Raw genomic sequence first — 26,045 nt, 5'->3', positions numbered from 1 at the left:
TAGGTTAATGGGGTGTAAATTGGGTGGCATGGACTCATGGGCCAAAATGGCCTGTTACTGAGCTGCATGTCTACATTTTTTTAAATTAAAATGGTCATTAATATAGAGGATGCTAGGAGTGTATACATGGCGTACCAAGGTCATATCATTATTTGTAGGTAGTCCCAGAAAAGTATCAATGGTCCAAGGGTGTATCAGTGTTGACAAATGATCAATGTACAGTAAAAGTCCTAAATCCGGACAACTCGGGGACTGAGATTGTTGGATTTTCTGGGTTCTCAGGCAGTACTTTTAAAATTCAAATTGAAGAAGGAATAAAGAAGAGATGAACAGGTAAATTTTAGTAGTTTATTCATTATCAAACACAACATGTTTCATTTATCAAAACGAATATTTTAAAGAAAAATAAAGTCAACATGTGTGGTTGCTTGTTGCCACTGTTCATCTGTGGCACTTATGAATGCATACATATACACAAAAGCCTGCCAATTAAAGAAAAATAAAGTCAACGCTTGACAAAAATATAAGCATAAAATTTTTCACAACAAAAAAATGTGTAATGCTTGAAATTATGTTTTAAAATGAACATTATAAAAGAAAAAACCTTCTCTAACTCAGGGGTGTACTGTACTTACAGGGTATTGTAAGTTTATCATATTCTCAACCATCTTGAAGGTGTTTCATTATTTCATGTGCTGAAGTATGTGAAGGTAATACGAGGTGAGAGGCCTGGAAGTATTTCATGGGGGTCCTGAGTAGAAATTTCACAGGGCTCCTGGGAAAATATTACTCACAAGGGATCCTGGTAAAGTATAATATTTTAGAGGTTCCGGGGGATATTCCAAAGATCTGTACTCTGTCTTAGTATTTTCAGATGAGTGTTTATGAGTTTTCACAGGATGTCCTGCAAGTGTATCAGTAACTACAGAGATTACTTGGAGTAATCTCATGAGGCTCCCGGGACTGCATCAGGATTCACCGAGGTCCTATCCCCTTATCTGTGTTCAGCAATGGTTCTGGAAGGATATCAGTATAGGGACACCCAGTGAGTATTAATACCTGAGTGAATACAGACACCCATCTATATTTGCTGTGAATATCAATATTTGAGGATGAGGTGCGTGCTGCCTTCAGGAGAGTGAATCCGAGGAAAATATCCGGCCTGCATGGAGTACTTAGCTGAATATTAAAGATCTGTGGTGACCAACTTACCAAGGTTTTAAATATCTCACTCCAGCAGGGCATGGTACGCACCAGTTTCAAACAGGTGTCATTCATACAAGAGTGTAGTAACCTGCCTTACGACTATTGACCAGTAGCATTTACATCAACAGTGATGGTGCTTTGAAAGGCTGGTGATGAAGCAGATCAGCTCCTGTCTGAGGGGTGACATAGATCCAATCCAGTTCACCTATCGAAGAAACAGATCTACAGCGGATGCCATCTCACTGGGTCTGCACAAAGCTCTGGAACACCTGGACAGCAAAGATACATACATTAGGATGGTCTTTATCGATTACAGTTCAGTATTTAACACTATCATCCCCTCAAAACTGATCAGCGAACTCCAAGACCTGGGAGTTAACACCCCACTATGTAATTCAGTCATAGATTTCCTCACCGCCAGACCACAATCAGTGAAGATTGTTAAGAACTTCTCCACAATCTCATTTAGTACTGGAGCATCACAAGGCTGTTCTTAGCCCCCTGCTCTACTCACTTTACATTTATGACTGTGTAGCTCAGTACAACAATAACACAGTCTACAAATTTGCTGACAATACCATGGTATTGGATTGTATAAAAGAAGGGGATGAGTAAACATACAGGATGGAGATTGAAAACTTGGCTGAATGGGGCACCAACAGCAACCTGGCACTCAATGTCACCAAAATTAAGGAGCTAATTGTTGATTTCAGGAAAGGAAAACCAGAGGTATGCAATCCAGTGATCGATGAGGAATCAGAGGTGGAGAGGGTGAGCAAATTTAGGTTCTTGGGAGTCACTATCTTGGAGGAAAGCACATCAACACCTCTACTTCCTCAGGAGTTTGCGTAGGTTTGGTATGACACCAGAAACCCTGGAAAATGCTGACTGGCTGTCACCCTCAGGGTGCAGCCTGACTGGATGTCCTTGTTGCCCACCCAAACGCCACCCGAGGCTTGGCATTTCTGCTTGTATTGTTAACAGTTTGAGATATGAAACCCCATTGTGCCTAAGAAACTGGAAACACCATGTGGTTAGTGCACTGAGTAGGGCTGTGAAAAGAACTCATTGAGACTCCACAACAAAGGTAAACCCAGAAAATGATCTGGGGCACACGGACATAATCTAAAAGACTACATAGCATCTGGGAAATCTTCTGTGGTATATGTATGTAAACAAGTCATGCAATAGTATCATCATACATGAGTCATAAACATCTATGGTAGTTATTGTTAATCTACAAGAAAGCATATACATATATATGGATTGAGTTATCAGTTTGAAATGTTTTACCTTCTTTATCCCACAGAAATATTTTAGAGAAATGCTCTTTTAATTATCCTTTTACAGATAGAGGTGTGTGAGTGTGTGAGTTCAACTTTGGCAGTGATTCTAAGAGAGCAACAAAGGATCCCCATTCTCTGTCGCACTTCCATCACTAACCCGTGGACCAGAACACTATGCCGAAGCCACAGATGTTAGTGGTGGGCCTGTTACTTGCCAGGCTTGGTCCAGTCTTTACAGAAGGTAACAGTGGCTTGCTCACTGCTTCACTTACAATGTTTGAAAAGGGAAAGCTTCTGCATTTATACAGTGGATTTTGTCACTCCAGTGAGATCAATAGAGGTCTCTATTGTAACACTGAAAATGTAGCAACAATTTGTGCAGGGTAATACTGCAAATAGATGATAATGTGACCAGGTCACCTGTTTAGTGATAGAGGTTGAAGGATAAGCATTGTCCAGGATAGTCGAAGACTTTAAAATATATCATAGAATCTTTTCCATCTGGGATAGCAGACAACTTTTGAAATCTATTTTGAAGACCTTGGGTGTTGGAAGGATGGTTAAAGTTACAAATGGCAAGTTCATAAAGTATCTAAATGTGGTTTTTTTACTTGATGAACCTGCCTTCAAATGTTACCCTGACCAATAGGATAGGCTGGACCATGAGCAGGTTCTATAGTGCATTGAACCCATTCCACCATCCAGTGAGATATTGGATCTATACCTTAACTCCAATCAGCTGTTGTACTTCCATCTCCTTTCATAAACATGTCTTGTAAACAGATATTGAAATGCTCATGATATTTAGCAGCCATTGATCTTCACTTCCTCTGCATGAAGAAATATTGTCTAATTCCTCTCCTAAGTTACCCATCTACCTTCTGGGGATACCATACCTGCTTTATGAAATACTGTATCTTCTCTTAATGTAAACTTTTCAGTCTTGCTAACATTCCAGTGACTTTGCAGTGCAATCTATTTCAACCAATATATTCTTTCCAAAGTTTAGTGTGGTGTGATATGAACTTCTCTCAATGCTGTCTAGTTAGGTCTTAAAACAAATGATTTCTCACCAGTGTCCATCAACTAGTAGTACTAAGAATTAGAATCAGAATTTATTGTCATGAACATGTCACAAAATTTGTTGTTTTGAGGCAGCGTCACAGTACAAACATTTATATAAACCACATTACAAAATAAATTTTAAAAAGACAAAGTAAGGTAGTGTAAATTGCTCATAGCAGAGTGAAGAGGGCATGGCCTGGGTGTGGGTGCCTGAGGAAAGAGGCTGCTTTCTTAAGATACTGCCTCTTGTACATGTCCTTGATGGAGTGAAGATTGGTGCCCATTATGTCACAGGCCGAGTTAACAACCCTCTGTGGGGTTGTCCTGAGCAAAGGCACCTCCATACCAGGCAGTGATGCAACCAGCCAGAATGCTTTCCATGGTACATCTGTAGAAGTTTTTGAGAGTCTTCAGTCACATACTGAATCTTGTTAAACTCTTCACAGAGTATAGATGATGGCAAGCCTTCTTGATGATTCAATATGGAGGCTCCAGAACAGATCCTCAGAGATGTTGACACCCAGGAATTTGAAGTTCTTGTCCTTCTCCACTGCTGACCCCTTGATGAGGACTGGATCATGTTCTCCTGATTTCCTTCTGATATCCACAATCATCTCCTTGGTTTTGCTAATGTTGAATGCAAGGTTGTTGTTGTGACACCACTCAACTAGCTGATGTATCTCGTTGATGTATGCTTCCTCATTGCTGCCTGTGATTCTGCCGACAACCATGATGTCATCAAAAAAAATTGTAGATAGCATTTGAATTGTGCCTGGCCACACAGTCTTTGCCCTAGAATCTTTGCACCAATTTTTATTTATCTACATAGAACCATAGAACATTATGGCACAGGAACAAGTCCCTTTGGCCCTTCTAGCCATTTTCCTGCCTGACTGACTTGCATCCAGTCCATGGCCCTCCATACTTCTCCCATCCATGTACTTGTCCAAATTCTTCTTAAATGTTAAAATTGAGTCTGCATTCACCACTTCAGATGGCATCTCTCTCCACACTCCCACCACTCTCTGTGTGAAGAAGTTCCCCCTAAATTTCTTCCCTTTCACCCTTAACCCATATCCTCTGATTTGTATTTCACCTACCCTCAGTGAAAACACCCTCACCAACAAATTTGCAGCTCACTGCCATCTTCTCAAGGTCCAACAAGGATGGGTAGTAAAAATTGAGTTTGCTGGTGATGCCTAGATCCAAAAAATTGAATAAATTTATAAAACATATTTGAAGAATGGTGCTGCAATTTTCCAAAGGAGATGCACATCCACTGAATAGTCTCTAAAAACTCATTGTCATGGGACAAATATTCATCATAAATGTGACTTTTTAACTACCATAGTTTGTAAGCTTACTTCTACAGTGAAAAACATACTGGTTGCCCAGTGGGCTTGCCGTAACCATTTGTGAAGCATTCCTTCCAATGTCACTTTTCTTTATATGCTAAATGAGATGATCCAAAAAAAACCCAGACTCTTGGCAAAATAAAAATTTTCCAAAAAAAATGAATGGCCCAGTGCCCACAGGGACTGCTGCATACATCCATGCCGGGTGGCAGGGTGGAGCTGTGGGGAGGATGTAGAGAAATGTCAATGGGACACAGAGAGGAATAAGTGACCATGAAAGAATACTTAAAATTTGATATGATACATTTTGGAAGAAAACATAGAAATGCAGAGCATTTTTAAATGGTGATAGATTGAAAGGTTCAAGGAAGGCAAACAATATGTTAACCTGGAAGATTGCTGGAAGATTTGAGCTCAAAACTGAAGACATCTTACTCCATTTATGGATGGCCACAGTGAGACTGCAATGGAATATTGTGTACAGAACTGTTCTCCCTCCAGAAAGAAGCTTCGACTTCTCTGACAGCACTATTGTCATATTATGCAATACTCAAACATAGTAATTGCAGGGGCCACTGCCACTTTCCAATGACAATCACCTCATTAACCTCACTCAAGTTACTGTCAACATACTTCATCTATCACTGGCCACTAGGTCTCCCTGCAGTTTGGGACCAAATGGCTTAATGCTGTAATGTGAAATGATGGATTATTTCCTTGTGATTTGTGTCAGGTGATCCGTGCTCTGGAGGGCATGATCTTACTGTTGATATTCGAGAGAATAGTCCAGATGGAACATACATTGCAAACCTCACTGTGAATGGCAACCTGCTCTCTGGAGAAATTTACTTGAATCTGACAGGAACTGATTTGAAGTGGTTTCGTATGGAAGAGAAGGTCATCAAATTGAATGTGCTGCCAACCACACCTTTGGATCGAGAGGTACAGATAAGGGAAGCTTTCCCAGCAGCACATTATAAAGCTATGAGGGCAAGGTCTCCAAGCCCCAACCAGTCACATCAGTCTAACTCACACAGCATCTTAACTTAAAGAGAGAAGGGTGACTTTTCTTCAGAACTAATGAAAGGATAGCAACTGGACACATTTAGATTTTCCTTTCACTATACTATCCACCCTGTTGACTATTTGCATCAGTTTCTGATTTAAAAGTATGAAATTTCATTCAGTGTGATTCGATTAATATCTTGGAATGCCTGAACACTGTACAGTGCCAAAGACATACTTCACATGGACTACAGCAATTTAAAGAGGCAACAATAATCTCAACAATATTTGGTGACGGGAATTACATGATGGCCTTAGCAATAGTTCTCACATCTCAAGAACAAATACACTTTAAAAAAATATTGAGTGAGAAATTTACTGAAGTTACCCTGCAACTCAACTTTCAGTTGGGATTAGGCCTCCTGATAGGGACTAATGGTTACGTTTTTGAGAATGGGGCACGTGAAATTTGTACCCGTGGACTGTAGAACAGTAGATGAATGACTTTGGTGACTGATTGTGACTTCTCACCCTAACATTGTGTTTCTTTAATAGCTACTGACCGCACCCCTTCTCTTTGCCACGATCATCTGCACTGATCTTGTTTCTTCAGCTCAGGTACATGGATGACTGCTAATGTATATTAATTTAGTCCAATGTATTTCTGTATATGTGGATCTAAATAAAATAATTGATATGAGCTATGATTTAGTTAGGAATCCTGGCATTTCTCAGTTTCATGGGTTTTAACTTGACCTCGACATGAAGAGCAATTTATATCCTTCTCTTCCAAGCCAATGATGGTCCTGAACTAAACATTCCAGTTTGACATCAGCAAGCAGTGTTTATAAAATAGGCAATAGATACCTTGGCCATCTCTCCATTCAGCTATTTCTGAATAATTCATTAGTTGGAAACAGTGATGTTCTGGATACTTGTTACCAACTTGTAAATACAAGTCATGAACATGATTAGATCTGGTGGGAATTTTCAGCTTCTTTTTACATTGTTTGGAATTCTGTTGCAGCTGATGTATGAACTACAGCAAATCAGCTTGTCTTAATGTTCAAATAGTCCACATTAGCATTTCTATCTCCATCTATCTCCTCCCATTTAACTACATTCTTTCCCTCTTGTGTGTTTCCCCAGCTTGCCAATAAATACACCTATTTAAAACATTTGATTTACTCCCTAACAAAGTAAATTCAGATTCTGACCATTCTTTTTGAATAAGGGAGTGTGATTTTCAATTAAATTAATTACTAACTATTGAATCATAATAATCTTTCATTTCAGTTTCCCTAACATATGCACATGTGTTTCTTTATTCCTTGTTGTTTCTTATCTGAAAAGTAATGCATCCCTTTGTCTTGGAGTAAGGTCTTCCCATGTCACAAACATCTGCACTAGAATCAAGTGAAGGTTGCTATTCCCTTTGATCTTCCTACCCTCTTCCAGGTTGGTGACTACAATCAGGAATTTAGTTAAGTTAGGTCTGTAGAATCAACCCATTTTCCACTAGTCTGACCTTCCGAATTGGTACTGGCTCTATTAGTCCTAATTGATGACATGATTATTGACTAGACCATGGAATATAGTTCCACTTGGAGTAATTAAAAATACAATTGATTGGATAGGACAGAGAGCAATTAGGTGAAGAATCAGAGTGGAAATTAGGAATTTTTTTCTTTAATGCATAATTTCACTAGAATGCAGTAGGTGAAAGGGTATTGGACACAGAGGAATGGGATAATCATTCATAAAGGAAACATAGGCAATGATTTTGAGAAAACAGGTGAAATATGATTAACTAATTAGGGCTTCCAATGAATCAGCTGAATGGCCATATTGTATGATTTCCTGTTGTTTTCATTGTCAATTCACTTCTGACTGTCTCCTCCTCTCTTTTGTAATGTCTTGCCCAATACACTATCCACTACACGATCCACCTCATTAGCTCCATCCGTCTGCCTGTCTTGGACTTTTTATCCTCAATCTTTTTAAAAAGAAATTAAAACATATCATCTCATCTTCTTTCTTTTTATTTAAATCAATCTTAAAGGGGCATACATCCTGACTTGTATGTCTTGGAATCATAGAACCAGAAGCAAGGCATTTAACTTGTGTTGGTTCTTAGTAAGATCGATATTTCTTCGTATGCATGCCTGCATTTTGTCCACAAACCTGCAACTTCTTGGCCCTCTTTCACTTGCCCAACTTTATTTCACAATTGAACTAGTTTCTACACCCCATCAGCTAGGATGTTTCCAATCTCCACAATTGAAAATTTGAATAGATCAAAAAGCAGACAATGGAGGAAAATGGGAGAAACTTGCAGTGAAATTCATTCAGATGATGGTGTTTTATTGATAAATGAAAGAGTTAGTGAATGTTTCTGTATTTTTTCAGATCCATCACAGGTTAATGGTGCAAGTCCTTAACGAAAATGATAACTCACCAGTTTTTCTTGAAGAAAGTATTCAACCACTCAACATCAGTGAGGTAAGGAAGCTGCCTGTCTGTTGTCTTGCTCATTACAGAAAAATACAGGTTTATCCGGGATCCTGAACACTGGCAACCTCCAAAAACTGGCACTTTTTTGGTAGATGATATTACATGTAAGTAACATTAATTTCCCATAATAAATTCTCAGTTTTCAGAGGGAGACCCCCCCCTCCCCATCCGTCCCCATTATCCCCATCCTTGCCCCCATGGACATACTCTTTTACTTTTGGTGGAAAGGTGACTCTCAGCCCCCATCACCCAGTGAGAGAGAAGCACGCAGCAGCTGGCACAATGCAGGAGCAATGGCTGTCTTCCTTACCCATATTCCCCCATGCAGCTGGAACCGCTCCATAACTTCTGGGCTCAGCAGCATTGCACCCCTGCTGCTGTATTGGGAGTTAGATTGGGGGGGGAGGGGAAATGATGGATGGCGCTATACTATGAGGGTGTGCCTGAGAGCCAGCCCGAAGAGCTTGCGGAGTGCCTGAAAGCCACCGGCGCTCAGTTCCGTCTCCCCAATGGCCCATTCCTCCTGCAGCTCTGCAGCTCTGCATCTCTTTGTCTAGCCTGAGTTTGACCTCTGGCTCCAAGCAACTGATGTTGGCTGCCTTTTTGGCCGAGCTCCCAGACCACCCTATTGCCTCCGACCTCCACCTGACCAACACGCTGGTTGGGAGCCTCCTGTACGGCGCACGTCAAACTGGCAGCACCCTCCCCCCACCCCCCACCCCCAACCCCCATGCTTAGCCCTGCCTAGGGTGCAAAATAGTATGGCACCAGCCCTGGGTGAGGGGGGGGGAGGGCAGGGAGGACAGACAGAGGTGAGGGGGGAGAGATGGATGGTCAGTGTTGGGGGGTGTGACAGACTGCTGGGGGGGATGGATGGCAGGGGCTAGGAGCGAGGCATTTGCTTAAAGGGACCAAAATCAAAATGATTCCAAAATCTGAAAGATTCCAAACAATGGAAGGTGTCCAGTCCCAACGATCCCAGACAAAAGGTTAGGCACCTGTAGTTTGGACTAACTTTCTAGTGCAGCATTGAGAGAGTGCCATCCTTCAGGTAAGTGTTAAACCAAGGATCCATTTACCCTCTCAGGTGGTTATAAAAGATGCCATCACATTATTGGAGTTATAGTGTGGGAGTTGTCCTTGATGTCGTAGCCAATATTTACCTCTCAGTGAGAGTAAATGAAACAGGTGATCTGGTCATGATCACATTGCACACCCCATTTCAAAAAGTTCTTTATTGCACTTGGAATATCCTGAAGTTGTAAAGTACACAATATAATTGCATTTTTTGTTTAAATTTCTGTGAAATCTAAAATAAGAACAGAAAATTCTGGAAATATGTAGATCAGACCATCAGCGAGAAGAAAAGCAGAGTTAATATTTCAGGTCTGCAGAGTATTTCCATCATTTAAAAAAAAATTCTGTATTCCAAGTATGCAGGTTTATTATTTCCTTTAATCATCTTTAAAATGTGTTTTTGTTTCTCCTTGCACTCTCCCTCACACAGCTAACACCAGTTGGCAAGGTTCTCTTCACATTGCAGTCATACGATAAGGATGGTGATAGCCTTGTCTATGTGATTGACAGAACATTGGTAGGTAAAAGTTTACATCAATTGAGATCAACTTAAATGTCTTGAAAGTAAATACCAATATGGGTGTAAAAGTGATTTGGAATCAATAACTGCAGAAGGCCATTGGCCTTTCTTCACGACTATTGCCCATGGTAACTCTAGTACAGGGTTAGCCAATTCACATCATTCCTCCCACTTTACTCGCATTTCATTTTCAATTATTTATTGAATCCCCTTTTGGAAGTTACTATTCCGCTTGCTTTACTATCCATCATAATCTAAAAATTTTCTCTGGTTCTTGATCTCTCGAGTTGCTTTGGGAACTATCTCAAATCTACCTCACATGCTACCAACAACTTATGCTATTTACTCTACCAAAACTTTCATGACTGAGAATATCCACTATTATCTCCTGTTAATCTACTATTTACTAAGGATGGCAATCCCACTTCAATTTCTTTCTTTCCTTAATCAAATTGCTTATCCCTTTAATGGTAGGATAATCTTTAAATGTGCAATGAGCTCCTGGGGCTTGTAAGCATTATGAGGTAATAATGAAGATTTAAAAGAAAGTATGTGAGGTTGCTTCAGATCCCAGGAGCAAAGGATGCATTCAGAAGATGGGTCTACCCTTGGGTCATATAGCAGGAGCATCATTAACAAGGCTCAAAAAAATCCCAATGGATTGCAAGGTAGAAACTGGAACACTGTCATGAAGATAGAAAAGGGAAAATAAAGAGAACAGTGATAAGAATGTTTCAATGGAAAAGGAAAACAAGATAGAGTTTAGAAGCCAGCAATTTGGGAATCTAATGAGCATGTTTTCTCTGACTCCTTTCCTGTTGATGAATGAGAGATTCTTTCATTTTATTGATTTCTACCTTTGTGTTACAAAAGGATGCAGAATTCTTCAAAATTGACTTGCCAAGCAGTGGAAAAGTCCTACTGGCCCAAAGCCTTGATTATGAGATCAAGAAAGATTTGAATCTGCTGGTTTATGCCATGGTATGAAAACTCATCTACCATTTTATTTTTGTTCTCATGAGATTATGCCTGCAGCTTGCTAATGAACAGTCAGCCCCAGTAGAGCATTGACCTTGTGGAGTTATATCTATAGTTTCTTCCTGAAATCATGTCTCTCCTGACTAAACCATACTAACCATCTTCAGATTTATTGTCAGAACACATACATGACATCATATACAACCTTGAGATTCCTTTTTCCTGCGGGTGCAGCAGAATTACCACTAACTGGTGGTCCAAAAAATAAACTGTACACAGTGTAAACATGTAAACAAAGAAAGAACTGTAAACAGATAATGAATGTAAACAAACTACAATAGAGAGAGTACAAAAGAAAATCGATAAAATGCACAGGTAAGAGTCATTAAATGAGTCTCTGATAGAGTTCATCATTGAGGAGTCTGATGGTGAAGGGCTAGCAGCTGTTTCTGAACCTGATGGCAGCAGCGAGAACAGAGCGTGTGCTGGGTGGTGTGGGTCTTTGATGATTGCTGCTGCCCTCCAACCCCTGTCTGTCTTCCCTGTAGATGTACTCAATAGTGGGGAGGATTTTCCCTGTGATGTCCTAGGCTGTGTCCACTTTCTATTAGAGGGCTTTACACTCAGAGGTATTGGTGTTCCCATACCAGACCAAGATGCAGCTAGTCAGCACACTTTCCATCACACTTGCGTAAAAATTTGCCAGGGTTTTGGGTGTCATACCAAGCCCCTGCAAACTCATGAGGAAGTAGAGGCACTGATGTGCTTTCTTAATGATGCCATTGGTGTGTTGGGTCCAGGAAAGATCCTCTGAGATAGTGACTCCCAAGAACCTAAATTTGCTCACCTTCTCCACCTCTGATCTTAAGCTCTGAAACATTTTCTTTTTTTTGAATATTTTAAGAATTTTCAATCAACATGCAGTCAAAATGAAGAATAATCAAAAAGGAAAACATCAATATCAATAATATTAACAAAATAATACTAACATCGATCCTCATGTTAATATTAAAGAAAGTGAGAAAAAAGGTCAGTATGTGATTCAATTATTATAAAGAAAGAAAAATTACAATAATACTACAAAAATGCAAATTCAATGTCCATGTTGAATCAAAGGGAGAAAAGATAATAGAGAAAAAGAACAAGAGGAACCCTCCCACCCCCCCCCAAGAAAAAAGAAAAGAACAAAACGTAAGAAGAGAGCAAGAAAAGATTGGTTTCACCTAGGATAAACTCCACTCCCATCAAGGGACAAATAAGCTGACTTACCTAGAGTCCTTAGCACTCCAAGCACCAGGGAGAAGAGACAGGAGGGGGGAATCAATAAAGATTTACCCTGATGTATTCTTGAAAATGCATCATACCTGTTTCTGAGGTTATAAGTGATTTCTGTCTTCCAATGGGCTAAACCTTGTTGGGAATCAGATTTCCAAATAACTGCTATTCATTTCCTGACCACTGCTAAAGCGAGCTTAACCAATTTTAATTGCTATTTCGAAAGCGTCATTTTAGGTCTTGCATCTTCTAACTTCCCCAGACCCAGGTACCACTGCATCATTTTGCACAGAAAAGCTAATGAAAACGTTCAATCTGCAGGGAAGAAAGTCAAAGATTCTGCTAAGAACCATGTATCGAGAGAAGGTTGTAGAAATCAACATTGTTTCTGGCCTAGAGATTGCTGGTATGAATAGCAATGATTATTGGGATCTTTCGGACATATACACTCAAGAGACTATGCCTGTGCACAAAGGAAACATCCCACATCAAAATAACACTGATCAGTGGAGACTTCTGAGAAATGTTCTTCTTCCCAAAATTAACTCTGAAATAGGGTTATTGATTTGGCTCAAATGGCTTTGGAACCATTAAAGGTAATAAGGAGTGATGGAAATGGACCTTACACTGTCAAATCTAGGCTTGGTTGGACATTTATTGAATCTTTAAAAGGAATAAATAATTATGATCAGGATCAATTAGCTACAAGTGTTAACAGAATATCAGTTATTAAACTTGATGAGCTGTGGGAACAGCAATTCAAGACTGACTTTCCTGAAAGAGAGATTTGTCACAAAAGGAGACAAGTAATCTTGAGACTCAGGAAAACAAAGGTCTCACAGTTGAAGAGCTAGCTAATGCTGAAACTGAAATAATCTGTTTTTGCCAAAGAAAAAATTTACTTTTTATTAATTTTTTTAAATATATGGAACACTTCATGTATTTGCGTGTCACCCTTGCGCAGGGGCCATGCTAATTTTCTCTGTATCGTTCCAATTTTAGTATATGTGCTGCCGAAGTGAGCACAGAAAAGAATTTATTGATGAGATCTCAAGTTTGAAAAAGGGAATGAATATTAAAAGGGCCAGCCATATTCGTGACCTTAATCCCATTCTGAATGATGGGATATTAAGAGTTGGTGGATGACTTAGTAACTCACCAATGCCAGAAGAGATGAAACATCCTATTATACTAGATAAAAATGTTCATATTTCTGATCTAATACTTTGACATATTCATGAAGAGGTAGGTCATTGTGGATACAATCATACGTTATCCAAACTACACCAAAAATATGGAATACCATAGACCAGCCTACTATGTTAATCAGGAAAATTGTATCAAAATGCGTTATTTGACGACGTAGGAATGCCTGTCCTGGTCAATAACAAATGGCAGATTTGCCTTTTGATAGAGTCACTCCTAATGAACCTCCATTCACATATGTTGGAATAGATTATTTTGGACCTTTTGAAGTAAAACGTGAAAGAAGTATTGTAAAACGCTATGGTGTTATTTTCACATTTTAACTATGAGAGCAATTCATATCGAAATAGCAACATCACGACAAGCTCTTTTATCATTGCCCTTTGACATTTTTTTGCCAGACATGGTCAGGTGAAGGAACTACAATTAGACAATGGTACCAATTTTGTGGGGACTCAACACGAACTGAAGAAGGTGATTGACAACTGGAATCAAGCTCAGATTCATAATGCACTAAGGCAGAAGGGAACTAACTGGATTCTTAATCCCCCTACTACTTCACACCGTGGGAAAGATTGATTAGATCGGTGAGGAAGGTTCTCAATTCCATCCTAACAGATAGAACCTTGATGATGTGGGTCTTCACACTGTTTTATGTGTGGAGGCTATTCTTAATAATCATTCAGTCATAAAGGCTTCTAATGATTCACACAATTTTGAAGCACTTCCCCCTAATCATCTTCTCCTTAAAGGCCACTTCCCCCCTTGTCATCTTCTCCTCCTTAAAGGCCACTTCCCCCTAGTCATCTTCTCTTCCTTAAAGGCCATTTCCCCCTAATCATCTTCTCCTCCTTAAAGGCCACTTCCCCCTAATCATCTTCTCCTCCTTAAAGGCAGAATATCTTTCCCAGCTACATGAGCAACAGAAATGGACTACAATCAAACGTAACTTCACGACTGGGGACATAGTGATTATTATCAATGATTCGGCACCCCAATACACTTGGTTAACTGGAAGAATTCTTGAGACCGTTGTTGACAAGAAAAGGCTTCTATGTCAGGTTCAAATCCTGACTAAGAATGGCTTTCTGAACCATCTGATTAACAAGCTCTGACTTCTGCTAGAGGCAGAAAAGCCTGGTTGACTTTTATCTTATTATTTTATGTTACCACTATACTGCTATTTTATTGCACGATCTTTAATTAAATTTAACATTTTGATTTTCTTTATGTATGCAATTATTATTTGAGATGTAGGAGCCAAAATGTACATCTGGTATTGTAAGGGTTAAAATATGTCTTTATACTTGCTATCAGTGTGCATGAGGGGTGTGATTATAGAATTAGTTTTAATTTGGTTATTCATCATTGAAGAAGGGTGAGTGCCAGTTGCTATTTTTTTGTAGATCATCTTCAATTGTTTACCTATGTAATATTGCTATAGTTTGAAGATTATTTACCAATGTCTTCAATTGCTAGAAATGTGTGTCTACAAAATAAAGTCTTTGGAATGAGAGAGAAGCATCACAGACTGGACTCGCACTTAGTTCTCTAAGCGACAACAAGAAAATAGAAAAGTAGTCACTACATCTGCTATCTTCTCACCAGCCTTAGGCAACTCCAATTTGACCTCCCAATTCATAATTCCAAGTTAATTTACCTTTCCACAGAAATTTCCTGATGAATTTATTGTGGCTTTGAAAAAATTTCTGAAGTATAGGAACAGACAAATTTTGACAAAAAATTTTGTACTCTAGGCAGCACATTCATTTTAATACAGTTGACCCTTCCAACAAACTTATTGGGAATGTCACCCATTATTAAGATCATCCTCAATTTTCCAAAGCAAGGGAAGATAATTCCACATATAAATTCTGCAGGTTGTTACCTACCTTAATACTTAAATATTTAATCACAATGAGCAATCAATTAAATTGAGAATTTCTCTTAACTTGTTCATAATTCCGAGCCGTAAGTGGCATAACCGCTCTTGTTCCAATTGACTTTATAACCCAATATAATCCCCAAATCATCCAATTTAGACTGCGATATTTGTAATGAGTTAACTGCATCTTGATCAACATTTTAATTTAAGCAAATAAGATGCCAATCTATTTGCTAAGGTTTTGGAAATAATCTTATAGTCCATATTCAAAAGTGATATGGACCTATAAGATGACGGTTTCAATGGATCCCTATCTTTTTACTGTAATACCTGCTGTTGAAAAAGGACTCCAGGAGTGTGTGGGTCACTACTGCATGACCTAATACCTCCATAAACAGACATAGTAATAAATCTTTAAATTATTTATAAAATTCCAGTGGAAATCCATCCTCTCCTGGGGATTTAATAATTTTCAAGGAGGCCAATGCTTCCTCTATCTCAATTTTAGTAAAGGGAGCTTTTAACCCCTCCCTTTCTTCCAAATTCAAATTTGGGAGATCCAATAGTGATAGGAAACTCAATTTTATTCAAATCTCCCACCAATTGAGATTTATATAAATTAACATAAAATTGCTTAAAAGCTTCATTTATTTCCTCTGATTTGTAAGAGATCCTGTCCAAGTCTAGCTTAATCACATTTATTGATCTGGAGGCATGTTTTGTTTTCACTGCCAGGAGAGGACCTTGTGGGCTGTTTTCCCTAGCTCATGGTATTCTTGTTATCATTTTTTCCATTTTATATGTATATATTGTATTATACTTGAGTTTTTTTATTAATTAACAGTCTATGTTTATCCTCAGAGCCCACTCATTGAAGGTCCTGTCCAAAACTATAGTCTCCTTTTCAAATTCTTCCACCTCCCTTGTATACTCTCTTTTAATTCTAGAGGCATTCCTAATTATTTGACCTCTCTAATATGCTTTTAATGTGTTCCATAGAAGAACTTTATCCACAATGGAATTACAGTTGGTCTCACAGAATGTAGCTAATTGGATCCGAATAAAGTAAATATTTTCATTTCCATCCTAACTGTAATCTTTCACACAGGAAGTTAATACCAAGGAGAGATACAACACAACGGCAAAGATGACCATTAATGTATTGGATGGGGATGATCAATATCCAAGATTTCTTCCATGCGACTTCCTGATACATAGGAAGATCAGAATCTGCATCAATCCAATCTACACAGGAAATGTCACGGAAACAAAGCTACCGGTAAGAGGGAGATCATGAAAGTGGGAGAAATTATGAATTTTTGAACTCTTCCTAGGATTATAAGAACTTCCAGTCCAAAATAACCTTGATTGTAGCATAGTTTCCTTGTTGTCTCTCCCAGGATGGGGAGGGCTTAGGGCAGTCAGACAGCTTGTATGGAACTTCAGGAATTAGTCTTCTGGTCAGTACTATCAAAAGGCAAGAAACAAGATGTATTCACAATGTATTCACTTTCTTTGAATTCTTTTATTAACTATAAAATTGTTGGAGACAAGATAAAAATCCTTTTGATTGGCAATCAAGCATCACCCAATTGAAAAGCTGAGAATCTGTTTGCTTTCCAATAAATGTGAGAAAACAAGAGAGGGGATATTTCATGAAGTCAGACATTTCAGGTGATGAACTACAGTTCTGCAGAAGTGGGGTGGGTCAAGACAGGTCTTGTACTGGAAATCAACAACAATAGAACAGCTTTCTGTATGGGTTTTCCATAGACACTCAGTAACTCTACTCTCTTTTGCTTCTATTTCTCCTATTGTAAGGGGCACCAGGTAATGCTCGTGGCAACACTGTTATGCCTTATGGTAGACAAATGTTGAAGTGATTCATGTCTATTACATTTTTAATCTATTATTATGTATAATAAAAGGAATCTTTGAACATTGAGGTATCCCAGATAGCTGGGTTGCAGTGGTTTGGTGTAAGGTGGTGCTAAAGAAACCATCAATAGAGGAGAAAAGTCCCATTAGGAATATATTAATTACAAAAGGGGTCAAATGAAGAAAAGAGGGCATTTCTAGTTCTCTAATTGTGCCATTAATTTCTTCCTCTGAGAAGTACATTTGATTTCTATTTTCACAGCTCATTAATATCCATTAATAGCATATAGTGATTTACATGTGTCCTCCCAGATCCCACACATGTTAAATGCACTTTTTTTATTTTTCAAGTAATAATACAGAGGATAGAAGATGCAAGACCCATTTTATTGATCTGTACACAAAGTTTATGATGACCTTCCAAAGCAATACTAAAGACATGTTGCACTGTCAAACATTATTTAGTTTTTTTTAATTATTTTTTATTTTTTGCACTATGAACCATATCAACCAAAATATATAAAAATGTTTCTCATTAAATATACACAGTGGCATTTTCTCCCTTTCCCCCCCTACCCTCCCTCCCCCCTCCAAAACCAATAAATATTCAACATAAACAATACATTAAAACCATAAAACAATGTCATCACACAATGAAAAATAAACAAGAAAAATGGATAATCTACTTTTACACACTGAATCAAGTCGTTTTCTTATCATTTTAGGGGGTGGAATTCCGAGGCAAGCCCTCTCTGTTATGTTCCATGTATGGTTCCAAAATTTGTTCAAATAATTTGACTTTATTTTTTAAATTATGTTATTTTTTCCAGTGGAATACATTTATTCATTTCCATATATCATTGCTGTATTCTCATGCTCTCTTCCATTTTCCAAGTTGACATTATACATTTTTTTGCTACTTCTAAGGCTATCATAATAAATCTTTTTTGTGCTTTATTCAGTTTTAGGCCTAATTCCTTACTTCTTATGTTACTTAAAATAAAGATCTCTAGATTTTTTGGTATGTTATTTTTTGTGATTTTATTTAATATCTGATTTAGATCTTCCCAAAACATATTCACTTTCGTACATGCCCAAATTGCATGTATTGTTGTTCCCATTACCTTCTTACAGCGAAAACATCTATCTGATAATGTTGGATCCCATTCTTTTAACTTTTGAGGCATGACATATAACCTGTGTAACCAATTATACTGTATCATGTGTAATCTTGTGTTTATTGTATTCGTCATAGTTCCAGAACATAACTTTTCCCATGCTTCATTTTTTAATCTTTATGTTTAAATCCTTTTCCCACTTTTGTTTAGGTTTATAGCTTATTTCATCATTTTCCTTATCTTGCAGCTTAATGTACATATTCGTTATAAATCTTTTAATTATCATTGTGTCTGTAATCACATATTCAAAGCTGCTTCCTTCTGGTAGTCTCAGTCTGTTTCCCAATTTATCCTTTAAATAAGCTTTCAATTGATGATATGCAAACATTGTACCATGAGTTATTCCATATTTGTACTTCAACTGTTCAAATGTCAATAAATTATTTCCCAAAAAACAATTTTCTATTCTTTTGATTCCTTTTCTCTCCCATTCTCTGAAGGAAAGGTTATCTATTGTAAAAGGGATTAGTGGTATTTTTGGTATTTGGTCATTTGTTTTTTTTCTTTTCTAAGTGGATCTTCTTCCATATATTAAGTAAATGATGCAATATTGGTGAGCTTTTATATTGTACCAGCTTTTCATCCCACTTATAAAGTATATGTTCCGGTACCTTCTCCCCTATTTTATCTAGTTCTATCTTAGTCCAGTCTGGTTTTTCCCTTGTCTGGTAAAAATCTGATAAATAACTTAATTGTGCAGCTCTATAATAATTTTTAAAGTTTGGTAACTGCAAACCACCTTGGTTATACCCCTCTGTTAATTTATCTAACGCTACCCTCGGTTTACCCCCCCCCCCCCCCCCACTTTACACAAGAATTTCCTTATTATTCTCTTTAGTTCATTAAGGAATTTCTGTTAAGAGAATTGGTAACGATTGAAATAAATATTGTATCCTTGGGAAAACATTCATTTTAATGCAGTTTACCTCCCTATCAATGTTAGCAGTAATTCTTTCCAATGTTCTAAGTCTTCCTGCAATTTCTTTATTAGTGGCTGATAATTTAGTTTGTGCAAGTAGCTTACGTTGTAATTGTTATGTTATGTTATATGTTATTATCTAACCTGATCCCTAGGTATTGGATTGCCTGTGCTTGCCATTTAAATGGTGATTCTTTTTTAAATTTTATATAATCCGTGTTATTCATTGGCATCATTTCACTTTTATTTGCGTTGATTTTGTACCCCGATATTTCTCCATATTCCTTCAATTTCTTATGTAATTCTTTTATTGATATTTCTGGTTCTGTTAGGTATACTATGATATCATCTGCAAATAAGCTGAGTTTATACTCCTCCTTTATTTTTATCCCTTTTATTTTATTTTCTGTTCTTATCAGTTCTGCCAAAGGTTCTATTGCTAAGGCGAACAATGAGGGGGATAATGGACATCCCTGTCTAGTTGACCTACTTAATTTAAATTGGCTTGATACATGATACATATCTATTTGCTGTTACCTTCACCAACGGTCCATTATACAACATTTTAATCCAATTAATTTTTTTCTGGTAGATTGAACCTCTATAATACTTTAAATAAATGGTTCCACTCTACTCTGTCAAAGGCTTTTTCTGCATCTAAAGCAACAGCCACTGTTGGGTTCTTATTTTCTTGAACTGTATGAATTAAATTAATAAGTTTACAGACATTATCCACTGTTCGTCTTTTAAGGTTAAAATCCCCTCCTATCAATATATTCCCTTGTGTATCTTCAATCTTCAAAAAAATATCCTGCATAAACTTTTGATCCTCCTCATTAGGTGCATATGTATTGAGCAAATTTCAAAATTCTGAGTATATCTGACATTTTATCATTACATACCTCCCTGCTGGATCTATTATTTCCTCCTCTATTTTGATTGGTACATTTTTGTTAACTAATATGGCTACCCCTCTAGCTTTTGAATTATATGATGCTGCCGCTACGTGTCCTACCCACTCTCTCTTTAATTTGTTATGTTCCACTTCAGTTAGATGCGTTTCCTGCACAAATGCTATATCTATTTTTTCTTTCTTCAGTAATTTTTTTGACTCTTGTATTCCAATGGTTTATTATCTTCTCTAATTTTATTCCTTGCCCGCTCCAGTAGATTTTCTTTTGTCGTACATCTCAAAACTTTTACTAAGATGGATCTTGGTTTTTGATGTATCTGCGGTTTCAGAGCTAGTGATCTGTGTGCCCTTTCTATTTCCATTTCTTCCTGCATTTCTGTCGTTCCCAGGACCTTCAGGATCCATTCTTTTATAAATTCTTTCATGTCTGTGCCTTCTTCACCCTCCTTCAGGCCCACTATTTTTATGTTGTTTTGCCTACTCTAATTTTCCAACATATCAATTTTCTGAGATAACAACTCTTGTGTCTCTTTAAATTTTTGTCACTTTTTCCAATTTTCCTCTTAAGTCACTTACTTCCATTTCTACAGCTGTTTCTCATTCTTCCACATTTTCTACTCTTTTCCCTATTTCTATCATGACCAGTTCTAAACTTTGAATTTTATCTTCTGCTCTTTTCATTTTTCTTTTAATTGCACTAAATTCTAACGACAACCATTCTTTTAATGCTCTCATTTGTTCTTCAAGAAAGGGTTTATCTATATTCTATCCATCTGTTTTACCTTCTATTTCTCTGTGAAGATTTTGGTCTTCTTCCTCTTCTTCGGTGTCTGTACCTGTGTTTGTGTCTTCTTCTTCTTCACTTCTTTGTATCTGTGTCTCTTCTGATTTTCCTAATGAGTTGCTTGTATCACTTTGTCGGGCCTCTTCTTGCTGGCCCTCTTGCTGTTGGTCCTCCCTTCCTGGGCTGTTCATCTGTCAGGCCTCCTGCTACTGCTCCTCTTGCCGTTCACCCCGTCAACTTTCTTCCTCATCTGGTTCCTCACTCCCTCTCCTGCCGCCTTCCTCATCTTCCAGCTGAGAGCCCTGGTGTCAGGCGTCCCTCAACTGGTCGTGCCGTGGTTGCCCCCTCCCGTCGGTGTTTTCTTTTACCTTTGATTGTGCACTTTTGTTTGGCTCAGAGAGGTGGGGGGAGGGGGGGGTCGTGACTCCGCAGGGCTGGCACCAACCTCGGAGATCAGACGCTCTTCGCCACTGCCTTCTTTCTTTTCTGGTGACTTTTTTTTCCAGTTGTTTTAACTTTTTCCTTCTTGGATGCCATCTTCTTTCTCTTCTCTGCAACTTTATCTAATATTTCTTATATTTTATATTTGTTGAGCTTTGTCTTTTCTTGACTTTTTTTCTGTTGAGGGCTGGTTTTATCCTACCAGCCACTACTCCATCACGTGACTCCTCTCAAACATTATTTAGTTGACACTAAAAGATTTTGGAACATACTGAGGTTATGAAAGGAGCCGCATGTACATTCATATTTTTTAGTAACATACTATCTGATCTCATTTAGAGTCAACAGAAAGATAGGTATGGGAACTAGACAATGCCACCCTGATGCAATAGGAGACGTTGTTGCAAAGTTGGGTTTAAGGTAATGTATTAGGATGTAGTAAATGCAGTTTACCTCTCTCATACATTCTGGAGTTAACCTAACAATGAGAATATAATATGAGAAGTATCCAATTCTTTAGATTGATCAGTTACATTATATTGACAACATTCATATCTTTGCTGATTTGTCCTTTTTTAATTTTACAGTATCATGCTCTCAAGCTCTCCCCTGGGCCGTTATTAGCAGAGGATGGAGACAAGGGACTTAAAACACCAGTTTATTACTCAATTCTCACAGGTCTGAATTCTAAAAGCAAACATATTAGTCCAAGTGGACTCTCTGTTGCTTGAGTCAACCTTTTCTTGAAGTAAACCTGAAAAATATCTCAAGGGATAATAGAATGGAAGATAGCAAGTGTAATAGAAAGTACTACAACTGACAGTCTTTGGGTGAGGTTGGGTGAGATACAGCAGGGTAATCACTCTGCTGAGCAGGGGTGGGATCAAGAGGAGACCTCGAATGTGTAAAATTGATTGTAAAGCTGAGATGTTTCAGAATGTGTGCTGACATTGGGTCTTGGTGGAAGAACATAGTTCTGGGGATGGGAACACTTTAGGCCGGCAACAGGGGTCCAAGCTCAGCAAGTAGTTTTGGGGTCCAGCAATAGGGGAACTTGGATAAAATCTCAACAAGTGAGCTGGGTCTGGCTTAGAAGAGTATCAAGTTGAAACCCTAGCAGTTGGGATGGACTCTGGTCTCTGTTCAGCAATATGGAAGTTGAGGTCCAATCTCAATGGGAAACTGAGGTCTGGCAATGACAGTTTGGGATTGAAAATGGGAGCAGCAGGAAAATTAGGGTTCACACACAATGCATGTCATGAAATTAGGTCAGTGAAAGTGTGGGCTGGGTCTCACTGGTTCCTTCTATTCTTTAGGTGGTGATAATGGTAGATTTGAAGTCAACAATGTTACTGGAGCAATAATGATGAGGTGGCCTGTCCGGAGCTTTTTGAAGACCCCCTTGTTCTCTTTGACTGTCATGGTAAAGAAAATATAATTAATCAAGACTTACAGATGTGAAAATGTGCAATGAGTCCTTTCTACAAATGTCCAAGTGTTCTTCTGTGGGATAACCCATCCAAAGTATGATTGTCCATATTATTAAATGGTACCTATTTTCTTGCACCCTGCTCATTCATGGTCTGTTTGGAATTTGCAAGGATAACTCAACTCCATATCCATCATGGCCTTGGTTCAGATGTGGACAGAGTGCTCAATTTGTGAGTGAGATGAAGTGAGTTGAGAGCAACTATCCATGACGTCAAGGGAGCACCTTTCTTGTGTGGCTTCAAGGAAACCTAGTGACACTGAAATCAATAACAATCAAGCTTGTTCCCTGGCTCGAATCACCATGAAGTCATTTGTGTTTCTGGAAGTCAATCATTTCAGGTCTAGGGCAGAACAGCTTCTTTATCAATGATCTTCCTTCCATCATAAGATCAGAAGTGAGAATGTCTGCTGACGACTGCACAAATCAAATTCCATTTGCAACTTCTTGGATTGCGTAGTGAACTATTCCACCATACAGAAATATATGAACAAGACTGATAAATGAGAGTTAAGATTCATGTCTTACGAAAGCTGGGAAATGACCATCTCCAAAAATAGTTGATTTGCTGCTCCCTGTCTTTCAACTGCATTACCTTCAAGGGATTTCTTTTGGCATAAGGAGGCCATTTGCCCTATTGTATCATGTGGCTCTCAGAGCAAATCAATCAATCCTACTGCCCCACTATTTCCCTGTCACCTAGTCTCTCTTACATGCCCATCAACTCTCCTCTGATATTCCCTCCATCCATCCCATATTAGGGCTAATTTACAGCAGCAATTATCAACAAATGAGGATGTCATTGGGATGCAACAACTACCTGCTGCACCACTGTGAGACATGTCCAATAACATCCTGGGTGGGGCACCATTGACAAGAGAGTTAACTTGATCAAACACACAAATATTGAGGCTCCAATGGCCAGACATGATTCAGGATAAAACAGTCTCTATGTCTGTCACTCATCCACCACCTTAAACATATAATCCCTCCACTGATGTGATGTTGCTGTAGCATGTGCACTCCTCAAGGTGCACTGGAATTTTGCATCAAAATGTTTTCTCTTGTAATCTCTTCAGCCCAAAGGCAGGTGCTCTCCTAGGCCACACATATCAGCTTGCTGCTTCAAACAAAAGGATCTCCAGTGCATTGTGAGATACAGTTTACTGTGTTATCTCCTTGCGTACTTTCTTTGTATTATCGATGAATAGATTACTTGCCACAGTTTCTTCTTCCTATGCTCACAGTTTGGCTTTGCAAGCAGTAAATAACCCATTTTTTATCACTCATTGGTTGATATTTCATCACAAAAGCAATCCAAGTCAAGATTAGCTGTCAAGAATCACTGAGTAGTAATTAGAAGCAGGAACAATATGGATTTATTTTCCTATTTACTATGGTTAAGATTTGTTGCTTTGAAGAGCATCGGTAAATGTATCAAATGTTGTTAGACCAAACTTTGGATTCTGCTCTGAGCTATGAACTTCACAATAACAAGTTAGAGAAACTATGGAGAAAATGCAAATAAGATGTATATGGATGATATAAGAAATAAAAGTTAGAAATTTCAGAATAGAATAAACAGGCTAGGGCTTTTTTTCTGCAAAGCCAATTAGATGCTATAAAAGAATTTGATAGATGTACCACTTCTCAGAGAGTCCAAGGCAAGATGGCTGGTTCAATAAGGAATTCAGGAGGAACCCCCTTTAATTAGCCTATTGGAACTTGTTATCAAACATAAGTGCAGGGAACAGATTTATTGAAAGAGATGTTGGATAAGTCATTGAGAGAAAGGGATGTGTTGAAGTAGCATGGGAGGAGCTCATGTGCAGCATAAACAAGGTCATGGCAAGATGGCTGGTTCAATCAGGAATTCAGGAAGAATCCCCTTTAATTAGCCTATTGGAACTTGTTATCAAACATAAGTGCAGGGAACAGATTTATTGAAAGGGATGTAGGATAAGTAATTGAGAGAAAGGGATCAGTTGAAGTAGCATGGGAGGAGCTCATGTGCAGCATAAACAAGGTCATGGTCATTGTGGGCAAAATAATCTGTTTCTGTGTCATACATTCTATGTAAAGATCAACAGGCTTAGCTCAAGGATCAAGCTTGCATTTCCCATAATAAACATAATAAAGTTCTGCAAGCCTGATCTAAATGACCCAGTACAAATAAGGAAATATATATATAAATATATATATATATATATATATATTTATATATATATTTATATATATAAGAACTGTAGGACCACTATGACAGTATTAATTTGCTTTCTTTCCAGGCCTTCCAAGCAGATGATCCCATGAAATACACAGTGACAACAGTGTTGATTCGTGTTTTGGCCCGGAATCGTTATCGGCCACGGTTTAACACCAAGTATGAGGGATTTATTCAAGAGCAATCAAACCTTCTTGCACCAGTAGTTACTTATGGCAATAAACTCTTACTGGTAGAAGCAATAGACCAGGATTTCAAGCATGTGAGTTATATTACATCTTTATTTTCCGTATATCTTTACTCAATAGAGTCAGTATTGAAACAAAATATTAAGATGGGGCATTTGCCTCTGTTATAGGATACATGTACAAGACAGTTTTCAAAAACTGCATCTTCTATCCAATATTCACCTCAAGGGGATTGATATACTAAGTGAGGAAGTTTTACAGAATCTTTATCAAGTTCAACCTCACTGAACAATGGCTAGTTGGCCTATTATGAATAGAAAGGTGAGGTATCTCTATGTAATCAGGAAATATCCACTGGACACAGAGTTTCTCTCAACTCTAAAACCAGTCTGAAGTATTGCATTCAGTTTGGGTTCCACAATCCAGTAAATATATAAGGACTAAAAATACTGGAAATACTCAGCAGGTCAGGTAACGTTTGTGGAGAAAGAAGTAGAGTTACCATTTCACGTCTAAAACTATTGATCCGAACTCAGAAAATATATGCTGATCTTCAAGGAACTATTGATTCACTAGAACTGTGTAGTAGGACAGGTTGTATAAGTTTAGCTTATTTTGTCTTGTGTTTAAATACAGTGGTCATCTGATCCTGACACTTGAAA

General features: G+C 38.2%; 1 protein-coding gene and 1 non-coding gene across 6 annotated transcripts in view; one reads left to right on the top strand and one right to left on the bottom strand.

Moving 5' to 3' along the window:
* Positions 1-26,045, top strand: part of LOC138748491 (uncharacterized) — an 83,429-nt gene that overhangs the window by 48,122 nt on the left and 9,262 nt on the right. For 3 of the 5 annotated variants that reach the window (XM_069908811.1, XM_069908809.1, XM_069908810.1), the window contains 10 exons: positions 2,557-2,733; positions 5,646-5,854; positions 6,473-6,535; positions 8,327-8,419; positions 9,939-10,025; positions 10,902-11,009; positions 16,481-16,651; positions 22,073-22,163; positions 22,802-22,908; positions 25,260-25,457. In XM_069908811.1, coding sequence (XP_069764912.1) covers positions 2,667-2,733; positions 5,646-5,854; positions 6,473-6,535; positions 8,327-8,419; positions 9,939-10,025; positions 10,902-11,009; positions 16,481-16,651; positions 22,073-22,163; positions 22,802-22,908; positions 25,260-25,457 — 1,194 coding nt within the window. In that variant the 5' untranslated portion in view covers positions 2,557-2,666. Of the gene's footprint in view, positions 1-2,556; positions 2,734-5,645; positions 5,855-6,472; positions 6,536-8,326; positions 8,420-9,938; positions 10,026-10,600; positions 10,697-10,901; positions 11,010-16,480; positions 16,652-22,072; positions 22,164-22,801; positions 22,909-25,259; positions 25,458-26,045 lie in introns of those variants that run through there. The other 2 variants (XM_069908812.1, XM_069908813.1) reach the window with 2 other exon arrangements.
* On the bottom strand, positions 13,201-13,307 carry LOC138749111 (U6 spliceosomal RNA). Its single transcript, XR_011348424.1, has one exon. It is a non-coding gene; the product is annotated as a U6 spliceosomal RNA (small nuclear RNA).

The sequence above is a fragment of the Narcine bancroftii genome, chromosome 13 (genome assembly GCF_036971445.1).
Source record: "Narcine bancroftii isolate sNarBan1 chromosome 13, sNarBan1.hap1, whole genome shotgun sequence".
NCBI lineage: Eukaryota > Metazoa > Chordata > Chondrichthyes > Torpediniformes > Narcinidae > Narcine > Narcine bancroftii.
The sequence above is the reverse complement of the archived record's forward strand: the minus strand, read 5'-3'. Positions and strand labels throughout refer to the sequence as shown.